A 13,689-nucleotide genomic window follows, 5' to 3' on the forward strand; every position below is an offset into this window, starting at 1 on the left:
TGACATCATGACAATATGGAATCTTCCAATGCATGAAGATGATGCAGTGCTTAATTTTTAGATCTTCTTTGCTTCTTTCAATGTTTTGAAATTTGCAACATAGAGATCTCACATATATACTTTTTAGAGTTATCCAACAACAAAGAAGTACTTCATGTTTTTGGTGTGATTTTAATGGAACTTTTTCCCATTTCAATTGTTAATTGCTAATATATAGAAATACATTTGCTTCTTGCACACTGACCTTGTATCCTGTGACCTTGCTCTATACTTGGGGATGGTTTTAGTTACTTTTTTTAATGGCTTAAAACAACAGAAATTTATTATCGCAGTTCTGGAGGCCAGAAGCTCAAAATCAAGGTGTCCAGCATGACCGTGCCTCCTCCAAATGTTCTAGTGAAGAATTCTTCCTTGCCCGTTTCTAGATGTTGGTGGCTCCCAGCCATCCTTGGCATTCCTTGGCCCGTAGATGCCTCCATTTTATTCACTTTTTCTTAGAGTCTTTCAGATTTTCTCCATAGATAATCATGTCAGTTGTGAATACAGGCAGTTTTATTTCTTCCTTTCCAATTGGTATGCCTATTTCTTTTTCTTAACTCATTACAATGGCTAGGACCTAACATATGGTGTTGAACAAGAATGGTGACAGCAGACATCCTTCCTTTGTTCTTGATCTTAGGGAAAAAGGGGTTAGTCTTTCTTTGTTAAGTGTGTCATTCGCTGAAGGTTTTTCATAGATATCCTTGATCAGATTGAGGGGGCTTCCTTCAGTTTCTACTCCATGCAGAATTTTTAAAATCATGGATACTGAATTCTTGTGAAATGCTTTTTCTGCATTATTGAGATGATCATATAGTTCTACTTCTTTGATATATTAAATTATATTGATTTTTTATACTTGAACTCAACTTGCATTCCTGGGATAAACCCTACTTTTGTCATCAAGCAAATAGATATATATACAGCCAGACTCAGTTTGAGAAAACTGGGTGGAATATTTTTGTGTCTACAGTCATGAGGGATACTGACCTGTCACTTTCTTTTCCTATAATGTCTTTGTCTCATCTTGGTGTAGGAGCAATGTCAGCACAATATGGTAAGTTGAGAAATGTCCTCTTTTTCTCTATTTTCTGGAAGAGTTTATATAGAGCTGGTATTATCTCCCCCTTAAATGTTTGGTGGACCTCACCTATGGAGCTAACTGGGCCGGGGATTTTCTTTGTTGGAAGGCTTTTAACTACAATTTAATTTCTTTAATAACTATAGTGCTACTCAGATTCTCTCTTCCTTTTTTTAACCCACTCAGGTTATCCATTCTTGAATGAGCTTGATATTTGGTGTCAAGGAATTTTTCCATTTCATTTAAGTTGTTGAAGTTATTGACAGAAAGTTGTTCATAAAATTTCCTTGTTATCCATTTAATGGCAGCAGGACCTGTAGTGGTGTTCTCTCTTTCATTCCTTATATTGGTTATTTCTATCTCTTTTTCTTGATTGGTCTAGCCAGAGGTTTATTAATTTTATTGCTTTGGTTTTTAACATGATCATTCTAGCTGTTCTGTTGCAGGCAGACAAGAACAGAGGCAGACCAGTCTGAAGCTACTCTAAGAATCGAGTCAAGACCCGAGAGAGGGGCTTGGACCAGGAGCTAGCAGTGGGAGAGGACATAGAAGTGATCATATTCTGGTATATTATGAAGGTGGAGTCAAGAGATATGACAGGAGATCATATATGGATCAAAACTGGGAAAAGGATTTTAAAAAAAAGAAAGAAAGAAAGAGGAGGTAAGAATGACTCCAGAGGTTTTTGTCTTGAGTGACTAACTGGAAGAACAGAGCTTCCACTGATGGAGACGGGAAAGATCATGGGGAACACGTGGCGATCAAGTTTGGGCAAGTGAACTTTGGAATGCTTCCTGGGCCTCCCAGTGGAGACAGTAAAAATTCACATGAGAATGCAGAATGCAGGTCTGGAGTTCAGGAGGAGGCCTGCACTAAAAACACAAAGTTGGAATTCCCAGTATTTAGAGCCATGAAAATAGGTGGAATGACGAACGTGGCAAAGGGAACAGTCTGAGGGGCACCGTGACATTCAGAGGATGGGAGACATGAGAAAACAGAACAGGAAACATCAAAGGGATTCAAGAAGAACTACACGACCACGGAGGAAGGGCCGAGCCGCGGGCGGGCGCGGCCACGGAGGAAGGGCCGAGCCGCGGGCGGACGCGACCACGGAGGAAAGGCTGAGCTGTGGATTAGGTAAAATGAGGGCCGAGCACACGGAGGTCGCCGAACAGCTCAGCAAGAGTGGCTCCAGCAGCATTGCAGTGGAAACCCACCTGCAGACCGAACAAGAGAGACCAGACAGACAATACAGACCAGTCTCTCGAGGAGTTGGTCGCGAGGAGGGGAAGAATAAACATAGGGAAGCCAATGGAGGGAGCAGAAAACCTTTTAAAGATGGGAGAGATCATAGCTTGTTTATATGTTGATACAAAGAATCCAATAGGGAGGAAAAAACTGACAGGGCAAGAAGCAGGGTGCAGAATTTCTGGCATGACATCTGTGGGTAGATGATGAGAACGGGACCTAGAGTGCAAGGGGGGCAGGGTACAGGACTGGCCTTGACTCATCCGCTACAAACGAAATGGCTGAGCTCAAGGGCTTGAGTGCGGCCAGGAGGGTGGTGTGGTGGCAGAGACAGTGCAGATCCCCTCTGGTGGCTCTAATTTTTCTAATTTTCACAGGAGGGTGAAGGTGGAAAGGATACACTGGAGGTTTATTCTCTCCTAGATTTGGCACAGGCTATGCAGTCCTATCAGTTAGCTCAGGAGAGGACCTGACAGGGCCCGGGGTCACTACGGGGAGTGGACAGAAGGCACACAGACGCTGCACCCTGGAAGGGTACTACCTCATGTAAACCTATGTTCTGCCGTCACATGCTCTGGGTAACCTGGACAGGTCATTTAACCTGCACCTCAGCTCCCGCACATGAAAATGGGATCATTACAAGGCTCAAAGGCAGGGCGGTTATCAGGGGATGAGGTCAGTGCCCAACAGAGGCGCCATGAGCAGCTGTCCTTGGTCGTCTCCAGACAAGCCTCCTCACCCCCCTTCCCTGCACACCCACCTGGGGGTGGCTCTGGACTGAGGACCGCCTGGTCCTGGCTTGGTGCCCTCCCCAGATGCTGCCTTGCTCACCTGGAGCCAGCTCGATCTCCAGTGCAGTCCGAATGAGGGCCATCAGCGTGGACGTGAAGTGGACGGTCATGTCCTCATTGGAGATGGGCATGTTCATGCGAACCAGGAGCTAGAGACAAGGGGAGCAGGTCAGGGCCAGGCCTACCAGGGTCCCTCCACCACAGGACTACAAGGGGCTGGAGGCCCCTAGAGGCTGGGCTTCACCACCTGGGGGTGGCTTCTGCAGGCGCCCAGGCAAAGTTGGGTGGCTGGGAGTTTTGCCAGCATTCACACTCACTCTTGGACCACCCCCCCCTTGGAGCAGTCCCTCCTTCTCCTAGCTGCAGAAAAATAGAAGTCCAGGTAAAGACTGTAGCATAGCACCAAGCCAGAAGCCTGGATCCCTCTGAAAGAACAGGCACATGCTGAGCCAGAAGGACCCCTGCCCAAGGCTGGAATAAGGGGCGTGGGGCCTGGGCTGAAGAGGGAGGGATCTGGGCTGCAGAACAGAGGCGAGGCACCCTGGGATGGCCCACAGACAGGAGGGAAGACCCCTGTCCTTACAGCTCTGCCCAACGTCATCTCCTCCACCGGCAGCCTGGAGCACTGGACAAGGGGCAGGTTAGCCAAGAGCACAGCTCTGAGCTCCCACTCCCAGTGAGGCATCCCTTCACCCCAGGAAGGCTTCTGCCTCTCACCACCCAGCCAGGGGGCCTGGAAGAGGCAGCCAGCACCTTCCAGTCAGAAGGACCCAGAACAGATGGTACTGCACAGGGCCAGCGTGGAGGCTGGTAGGGAGAGGCTCAGGGCCATTGCACAGGAGTAAAAGTACTTCGGACCAGACTGGGGGCAGTGCCCTGCTGCTTTGCTCCCTGTTTCCGCATCAGGTGAACAGCCCCTTTTCTCTCCTCATTTTTCAAGGACAGAACAGCGGGAGACAGATGTGTGTCTGTACCACAGACCTCCGGGTATAGCCAGCAGCTGCCCAGAGCCTGAGGCTCTGAGAACTTAGGTGGTGTCCAGGAAGAAAAGTACCCTTGGTGTGTCTGGCATGGTCTCAGCCTGGGAGGTCACCTAGCTGACCAGGTAGAGCCCTAGGGGCACCGTGACCCACCTGTCTTCTCTCACCGCTCTCTTGTCGTCTACCATAAGACAGAGCTAGAGAAGTGGGCACAGAGCCCCTCCCCGGGTTGTGCCTGTCCTCTGCCAAGCCCACATCCCATGACAGAGCAGCCTCTCTTCCCCTCTAGGGGGGCCCCCAGCCCGGCCCCCAGCCCTGCCCCCAGTGTCTGGGCCCTAGATCCAATCCTCGGCCTAGTAGAGACCGGGTGGCTAGAGACACGAGCCCAGACTCTGCCCCCCTGAATCCTGGTGAAGCCCCACCTGGCACATCGAATCGTGGTCCCAGGACCTCACACATCACCTTTGTGATGCACACCAGGAAAATCGGCTTTCCAGAGCACAGGGTCCCTGTAGACCAGCACCGATGGCAGGAGGAGAGGCAGAGGGATTCCTCTCTAGGGAAGTCAGGGAGTCGGGTCCCAGCCTCAAGGAGGAGCAAGCAGGTGATTTCCAAGAGAAGAGAGCTCTGTCCAGGGCACCTTCACCAGAGGCTCTCCTCTGCCTGTCCAGGCCCTAGAAGGGCAGGGATCTCTGGAAGTGGCAGAAGGACAAGGCCAGGGTAAACAGACAGGCATCTCTGCCCTGGGCCTAGGACCTCCTGGTCATAGCACCCTGAGCATCTCCTGGACCCTCCCCAGCTCCCCAAGCCCATCCATTCCTACCCACCCTGAGGCCTCCCCTGGTCTATTCATGACCAGAACCTTGGAACTGGCCAGCACAGCTGGGGAGGGGCCCTAAAGGCTAGCCCATCAGAGCCCTGCATGCCCAGCCTGGCCCCAGGTATCAGTGTGGACAGAACTCTCCTCCTTGGGAACAAAGCTACAGTCTTGCATGCAGGCCTCAGGCAGGCGCAACATGCATGCCAGGCAGGGGAGGGCTGAGGAGGACAGCAGAGGCATCTGCCGATGGCCTGAAGGAGCCACTTAGCTTCCAAAGGCTGTGCTGAGCCAGGTGACAGAGGGAGGCCCAGATTGAGAGCACAGAGACAGACAGCACGGACAGAACCAGAGAGAGGAAAGCTCTGCTGGGAAGCTCGCTCAGAGAGAGGGCGGTGGCAGAGAGGCTCCAGACACATGCTGGTGGAGCCGCACTACTCGGGCTGGCTCTGTTTTCTGGGAGCAATGGGAGCTGCAGCAGGGCTCTCGGTGTGGCGCGACGGGTGGGGGGTGGTGCTGGAGGGATGGGAGGTGCCTACACACCAAAGGGCACATGGGGCAGGTGGGAGTAGGCTTGGGGCTGGGCCATGTGACCTGCCCGCCCCCCAAGGAGGGAGGCCTGGAGATGTCCTTCAATTTACCACCTCCTTGCCGCTCAGCCTCCTGGGCTCCTCAGCGATGGAGGGAGGGGGCGTGGGACTACCTGTCCTTACCCTGCAGCAGTCTCTGAAGCCCCAGGAATGACAGCAGAACGCCTCTCCCTGGCATCCTTTCCTTCTTAATGCCACAGCACCTCCTTCCCGCTGTGGAACTTACAAAGCCCTGGGGATGCTGCCTCCCCAGGCTGACAGCAGCCCAGATCTGGGGAAGTTCTGCATGTGCGGAGCTGAGTGGGGGTTCCTCAGAAGTGCCAGAGGCCCTGCAGGCCCCTATTACCCCAGGCTCAGACCCAAAGGGCTGGATACCTCCACCCTCATCAGGTGCTTATGGGACAGAGAAGTTGAGTGCGGTCCTGAGCCCGGAACAAAAACAGCTTCTGTCTGAAAGGTGGTCTGTCCCCTCATTTCTGGGAAAGAGAAGGAAAGGAAAAAAGGCAGGTGGAGGGCTCTGGCTCCGTCTTCCTGAGCCTCTCAGGGGCTCTCAAGGGGGCAGACCTGCGGGCACAAGGGGCGGGTGCAGACACCATCATGGTATCTGTGTCCCTCTGTCTGGGAAGGTAGAGGACATGGCTGGAGCAGAGAAAAGGAAGAAACAGTGAGACAGCAGAGCGGCAGACAGACAGACGGACAAGCCCCGAGAGGAGACGGGAGACCAGCCCCAGCACAGCCAGCCTCAGGGTGCAGGGTCGGGGTCTACCTTGTATGCAACTCGGGCACGGCATTTCTCCCCCAGCCCCAGGGGTGGGGACCTGTGTTTCAGCATCTCAAACATGTCATTGTAACTGATGCGCCCGCTGGACACCCGGCCCAGAGAGGCAGAGGCAGGGTGGGGTCCACAGGAAGGGGTGCGGTGGGAGGGGGCCGGGGGGAGGAAGCAGACAAGAAAACAGATCCAGTTAACCAGCGTCCGATTACACGCCAAAAGTCAAAATACGTAAAATGAGGGACTTCTCTGCTTGACCCGATCCCCTCCTTGCCCCTCCCAGCCTCACCTCCACACTCCAGCCCCACGCAGGGCAGCGGGCAGGGGTGACATCTGAGCTAATGAACATGGAAGGATGAGGAAGGGCTGCATCGGGGCGGCTTTCGGTTGTCAACTTCTGATTTCACACTTTTAGAAACCACAGATAATGCCAAATCAGAAGAGCTGCTTCACCATGCCGGGAGAGCCGGCAGACAGAATTACGTGACTGATGAGGCCGGCCTGAGAACCACGGCAGAAACATAGCTTTCCGTCACGCTCAATTTGCTTCCAAGTTAGCCTAGAGGCTAAAGAAGTGGAGAAAACTCTACAACAAGCCAGAAAACTAGAGCTGGGGGAGCCCCGAGGCTCTAGAGACAAACTTGACCGGTGAGTCCTGCTCCAAGCCCAGAGACACCCTAGGCCGCCCAGGGCGGGGCTGCTGCTGGGAGTCAGGGCTGGGCAGGAAATGGGAGATGGGGGGGGGGGTGGAGGGGGCAGAGGCGTGGTGGGCAGCTGGGGTGGGGTGTGGCTTGGAGCCACTCTTGCACGCTCCTGTCCACACCAGGGGCAGGGCTGGCCCCAACACACGGGACAAGGCTGCGGATCCAGGGAGGTGTCTGGGGGCCGATGACTGTCTTCCAAGGTAGACAGGCCACCAGGCCTGCAGCCTCACCTCCACCCCTGGGGACACCTGCCTATGGGACCTGCTTGGGGTCCCAGAGACGAGGTCGGGTTCAGGTCACCCAGGAGAGAAAGGCAACAGCTTTTTCCTGGCAGGCACAGCTGCCCCAGGGCCTGGCCCTCCTCTCAGGGTTCCCAGCCTTGGCTGAGTGGATCGATCCAGAGCTGAAGCAGGAGGGCCCGTCTTTGGGCCTCCACTGCCTCTGTCCTCGCCTCCCTCAGGGACCAGAAGCCCCTCGGTTGTCAGGCTCTTCAGACTGGGAGGGGCCACTCCTCCTGGCCTGCTTGTGCCCATGCGCTCCTCCTCTGGGGCCCTTGGCCTCCAGCCTGTCTGACCATTAGCCCACCCTGCAGAGCCTGGAGGCAAAGCCGGGAAAGACAGCTGCTTCCTCGGGCACAGGCAGGGCCTGGCCCCCAGCTCCCACCCAGCAGCCGACCCCTGCCCTCCAGGCCCAGCCAGCAAGCTTCGTGTGCACCGCCTCAGAAGGCGGCCTCTCCCCAGCCAGCGGGAGGGGTCGGGAGATCAGATGGGGCACCAGAGCGTCCAGGAGGTTGGAGTGCGGGGCGGGGCAGGGCAGGAGGAAAGAGAGGTGAGGTGTCCTCATTCCCAAACCAGGCAGGGAGTGTGCGCTGTGTTTGCATTTCGGGCAGGGAAGGGTATGTCCCATGGAGGCTCTGAGTTGCAAACCTTGTAGGCCAACCTACCAGGGCAGTTCTTCCCTAAGCCGACAGGTGGCGCAATACAACGCAACAAACTGTACGTATCCTTACAATGAACCCGGCAAGTGGAAAGGAAATGTCACAGGTTATGGCAACCAAGGCACGATGAGCCCGTCCCGCCCGCCCACCCAGCCTGCGACAGGAAGAGGAGCCGGGCGGCTGGACAGGCAGCTCCCTGCAGGGAATCCTGGGGCTCAGAAAGCCCCGGGAGGCAGGGCAATCCCAAGACCATTTCCAGAGCCTGACGCGGGCAGGAGGCACACCATACAGAACCAGTGCTGGCCCCTGTCGCAAGCCCCCACTGTGCACGCACTGCAACCACTGGTCCGCCTCCCCCCGGGTCTTGTTTGCCCACCCTCTCTGGCAGCCCCTGCTCTCGCTCCCTGAGTTCCGGAGACCCCACGCCTGGCTCTCCTGACCGTCTCTACCTCCTGCATCTCCTGGAGTCTGCTGGCCCGGCTAAGGACCCCCTAGTCCCAGGGTGGGCACCCTGGCCAACACCGACGTTTCTCTTTCCTGTCCAGTCAGCTCCAAATTATTTCTGGAAAAGAGGGAAGAAAGAGGAAGCCCCACTTTGGCCTCACCCAAGGTGCCTGCTACCTCACTGGACCTAAAGGATCATGATGAAGGGTCTGGAAGCATGGTGAAGCCCCCAGCCCCAATAATCACCCAACCCAATTCACGGCCTGTTCTCTGGCTCATCTTCTCTCTTCCACCATCGAATCCCTCACACGGCACCAGATGGAAAGTGGGGGCACCATACTGTCACTGCAATGCAAAAAACTGTCCTCGCTGTCTGTAAAGCAAAGTCAAAGCTCCTTGTTTATCCCAAATTTCAAGACCTTCTCAACCTGTCCCAGCCGCCCTTCCAGCCCCTTTGCAATGCGTTCTCTTCTGCATCAGACACAATCACAGCCCCTTCCCTTCAGCCCCGGCCCCAACCTCTTCTCTAGAGCTCAATCCATCCTGCCCTCTTCAGTTTGGCTCAAATGCCACCTCCTCTTACTCACCGGCCAGATGGGGTTTCTCCCTCCTCGAACACCCCGGGCTCACACTATGGCTCCTCTGTTCTCCCACAGTCCCGTTGGACTCAGCATCCCGAGAGCACGTGCTTGCTTCACCTACACACCCCTGGTCCCCAGCACACGGCGGATGCTCAGGAATGTTGACTGGGCAGATGGATGAACACAAGGATGAGTAGACAGATCGCTTACAGGTGTGATTGTGATTCTCCTCTCGACTCTCTACCCTTCACCAAGTGAGGCAACGGGGAAGATGGGAGAAGGCGGCACCATAAAGCAACAACCCCAAGCCTTCTTCATCTCCCCCACAGCAGGCATGTGTGCACGCACATGTGCACATACATACCCATGCACACCTGCGCTCACACACATGTGCACACACAAACATGCACACCCGTGTATACCCATGCACACGTGCATTCACACACACGTGCACACATGCACTGCACACAATCACGTGTGCACGCGCGTACGCATATATACAAACCATGTGCGTGTGCGCACATGTACACATGTATGTCTGCTGCATATTCACACACGTGCACACAAGCACACACACGTGCACATATGCACTGCACTCACATTTGCACACACGCGCGCACGCTCATACGCGTACACACAAACCATGTGCATGTACACCCATGCACACACGCGTGCACACATGCACCACACTCGCACATTTGCACAAACACGTGTGCACACTCGTACGTGTACACACAAACTATGTGCGTGTGCGCACATGCACACATGTATGTCTGCTGCACACATGCATGTACGCATGCCACATGTGCACACAAACACACCCGTGCACATATGCAACACGCACCCACAGAGCCATACACACATATGAAAGCTTGGGAAATTTCACAAAGTTTTGTTGTTCTTTAAGTCTCTCCAAGAACGAGGAGACAGCAGAGTGGCCACCTGGGATATAAAGCGGACCACAACCCTACATCTGCCACGGAGGCTCGGAAGGGCTCAAAGCACCCTCGGTCCTGTGCCCAGGACTCAGTCTCCTCAGCTGCCTCTGCTGGGCCTTCCCCTATCCCCTGCCATCTGGAGGCAGGCTATGTTTTCAGCCCAGGCCACTTGGGAGCAGCAAGTCTGAGTGTTAGTTGCGGGTCACATTTATGCTACTTTTGGACCATGGTCTTGTGTGCTATTTCACAGATGCCACCTCTGGGGTGACGCTTATATTTGCTGTCTACTCTTCCACAGCACTTTCTTTACCCCACTCCCAATGGCCCCTGCCTTCCAGAGGCCCCATTTTCAGAACTCTGGATTTGGGAAACAGTCTGAGCCCCCTGTGCACCATCACAAAACCACAGTCTGGCCCAAGTCCATTCCCTGTATGTCCAAATTCTGCTCCACCTGTGGCTGGACTAGGGGAAGCCCTGGGTCTACAGTTCATAAAGATTTGGGGGAAGTCCTCCCCTCTTACAGGCCTGCACTGACTTGCCTTTGTCCTGCACATATGGACATACTGCCCATACAGCATCTCTGCTTCCCTGCAACACACGCTTTAGAAACAACGTGCCCAGTACTCCCTTCAGCAGCACATATACTAGAAACAATGTGCCCAGAAACAGCAGCATCTCTTGAGACCACAGTGCAGATGACCCTCCTAGAATGAGCCTCAAGCCTGCCTCACTTGGAGTCTCTCCTGCTCTCTAACCTGACTGGGCCCTCCTGACCAGAGAACCCACACCTACCCCTGAGCCAGAATGAGACTGAGCACTGCAGGGCCGATGTGCTGACACATCAGCAAAATGACAAGACTCTCCGAGGCCACAAAAACGGTCACCTACACCATGAAACATAAATAAAAGCCATGCTTGTTCTGCACTGCGTGAAAATTATTCAATTTTCACTACAATGGAAAACACCCAAAGACACTACAGGAATGGAAATGCCCTAGGGTGGCTGGTGCTACCAGTGGTTTCAGGACTTGCCCAGCCTGGGAAGGGTCTCATACAGCCTCTTCTGGATCCTCACATGATGGGGTAGCGGCTCCAGGAAGGCTGGATGAGAGGAGGGTGGGGGAGCCCAGCCAAGCCCCCAGGGGCTTGAGGGTCAGAGAGCTCTGGAGCAATCCCCTTGCTGAGCTCCAATTTATGGAAAAACTGTGGGCAGTAGGATCCTCCCCACGACGACACTGACCATCTCCTCCAGGCCTCTACCACGCAAGGGGTGACCAAACACAGAGCTGTGCGAGGGGGACATGGGCAGGCTGGGAGCCTCGGAGAGAGGAGGTGGGAAGTGGCTACACCCCATCTTCACACTCTTCTCATTCCCTTTGAGTGTGGGAAGGGACGGATGCCCATCCGTTTACTGATGCATTGTTCATTCACATTCATGTCTGCTGAGCGCTCACCATGAGCGAGGTGATGAGCAGGCCTGTGCCTTCCCCAGCAGCCAGGTCTCTTGGCCCCTCCATGTCCTGTGTTGGCCTTGCAGAGAGCATGCCCTGAATAACTACTCAAGTACCCGCTTGAGAGAGTGAATGAATGAATAAGCAAATGAAGAAGCGAGTGATGAAGGAACAGACAAATGGGCAGATGGTGAGTCCATGCTGCTTTGCTAGCCCCGAGGATAAGAATATGTGTCCTGGGTGTGCAGTACTCTCCCATGGATCACGAACACCCTTCTAATCCAAGCCAGTCCCCACATGACATACTTGCTCTGTCTGGAAACAAACTACCCCTCACTTAATGCAACACAGTAACCCTTTCCACCATGACCAAAGGGTCTTCAATATACTAGACCCTTCCTGGTAGCTCCTTTAATTTCAGTGGAAGTTCACCAAGCGCCCGCGATTTGCAACCTGGGCTGGGGACACAGGTGCATGTTGGCTCCTGTTCCCAAGAGATGGCAGAGAGGGAGAGGCCTGAGCCCATCGGCGGGAAGAATGTCATTTCTGCCATGAAGGCCTCCAAGCTTCATGAGGACGGTGAGGCCCCAAGGGAAGGCCCTCCTGCTGTGTCCACACCCTCTCCCTTGAGCCCTCCACACCCCTCATGTGACAGACCTGTGAGGAGACAGTACACTCCCATTTGGCAAGAGACCCGAGCCTCACAGACCCCTGGGAACCTCCTAAGCCTGGACTAAGGGTCTCACAGAGAATTTCTCAGCCCAGGGAGTTGTGTAAGAGCACTGTGGGCATGAGAAGGAGCGTGCCACCTAGAAGGGGACCTGGCACCACCCTCTGCAGACCCCGCCAAAACCTGAAGGGGTTTGACAAAACCTGTGCCACATGACACAGGTCTGAAGCCACCCAGCCCTGTGCCGAGATCAGTGGCATGGACCACCCTGAGGACCACGGAGCACGGGGGCCACTCACCACGTGGCCGGGTCGTACTCAGCCCAGACCCAGATGAACTCGTCCAGGTGGTGAGGCCCTAGGATGGAAGAGTCCCGTGTAAGGTACTCAAAATTGTCCATGATCATGGCCACAAAGAGGTTCAACATCTGCAGGACAGGAAGGAGAAGGGGTGACGTAGAGAGACCTCAGCCCGCCCTCTACGCTAGCCCTTACCCTCCAGCCAAAGTCTGTGCGAAACCATCGTGGCAGCGGAGGCCACTCTGACTCAGCCAGAGCCCGTCCAGCCCTGCTCCCCCCAGCCTCTGGGCCTCCCCTGCACCACCACCACCCCCAGCCCCCGCAGCAGCCAGCCTCCTACCCCAGGGTTCTGGGTCCCGCAAACTAACCCGAGAGCCCCGCGGGGCCGTCGAGGCTGAGCTGGACCCAGTGGAGTATACCCTTCGGAAGCAGCTCCCCCACCACCTGCCCTGGAGGCCCAATGACATTTATGTCAACATGAACACTGACTTTAAGGCCCAGTTGGCCCGCTGCCAAAAGCTTCTGGACGGAGGAGCTCAGGGTCAGAATTCATGCAGTGAGATCTGCATTCATGGCTTGGGCCTGGCCATCAACCGTGCCATCAGCATTGCCCTACAGCTTCAGGCAGGCAGCTTCGGGTCCTTGCAGGTGGCTGCCAATCCCTCCACCGTGGAGCTTGTCGATGAGCTGGAACCAGAGACTGATACACGAGAACCGCTGACCCGCCTCTGCAACAACTGGCCATCCACATCCGGGTCTTCAGGGTTGCACCCAAGTAATGGAAATGAGGATGGCCACCTTATCCACCCACCCCCACATAAGTAGGCTCAGCTGTGGCTCTTCTTGTACTGAGTACAGTCATGGACCTTCTACCAGAGCCACGTAAGAAAAAGCCTGTCCCCTTACAGCCCAGAGGACTCTGAACTGCGAGGAAGAGTATTGTCTCTTGTTGGGCCCAAGCATTGGGTCTTCCCGAGTCTTTGTGGTCTGTGACCATTGTCCTAGACAATAAAAACTACCAAGTTGTGTTAGTACGCAGCCACCCCCGAAAAAATAATTATCATTATAGCCATCCTAGTGAGTGTGAAGGAAGTGTGTGGTTTTGAGTTTCCTTAATGCCCAAAGGTGATGAATGTCTTCATGTGCTTGTTGGCCACTTTGTATATCTTCTTGGCTAAAATGTCTATTCTGATTTTTTTGCCCATTTTTTATATGGTTGTCTTTTGTAGTACAGTTCTAAGAGTTCTTTATGTATTTTGGATATTATCCCCTTATAAAATATGTGGATTAGTATTTTCTCCCATTCCTTAAATTGTATTTTCACATTTTTTTATAATCCCCTTTGAC

At 54.2% G+C, this 13,689-nt stretch overlaps 1 protein-coding gene and 1 pseudogene across 1 annotated transcript in view; one reads left to right on the forward strand and one right to left on the reverse strand.

The window, feature by feature from the left end:
• The window catches only part of LOC114204083 (voltage-dependent N-type calcium channel subunit alpha-1B-like), a 42,435-nt gene that overhangs the window by 9,338 nt on the left and 19,408 nt on the right, over positions 1 to 13,689 (reverse strand). The window contains exons 10-12 of the mRNA XM_088020527.1: positions 12,343 to 12,470; positions 11,377 to 11,452; positions 3,200 to 3,308 (exon numbers count right to left, since the gene is read on the reverse strand). Of these exons, the coding sequence (XP_087876653.1) occupies positions 3,200 to 3,308; positions 11,377 to 11,452; positions 12,343 to 12,470 (313 nt within the window). The remainder of the gene's footprint in view (positions 1 to 3,199; positions 3,309 to 11,376; positions 11,453 to 12,342; positions 12,471 to 13,689) is intronic.
• On the forward strand, positions 12,712 to 13,121 carry LOC148161836 (ribonuclease P protein subunit p20-like; annotated as a pseudogene).

Source organism: Eumetopias jubatus, unplaced genomic scaffold, assembly GCF_037043125.1.
Source record: "Eumetopias jubatus isolate StellerSeaLion01/CBP00866 unplaced genomic scaffold, mEumJub1_p1.0 scaffold_52, whole genome shotgun sequence".
NCBI classification, from domain to species: domain Eukaryota; kingdom Metazoa; phylum Chordata; class Mammalia; order Carnivora; family Otariidae; genus Eumetopias; species Eumetopias jubatus.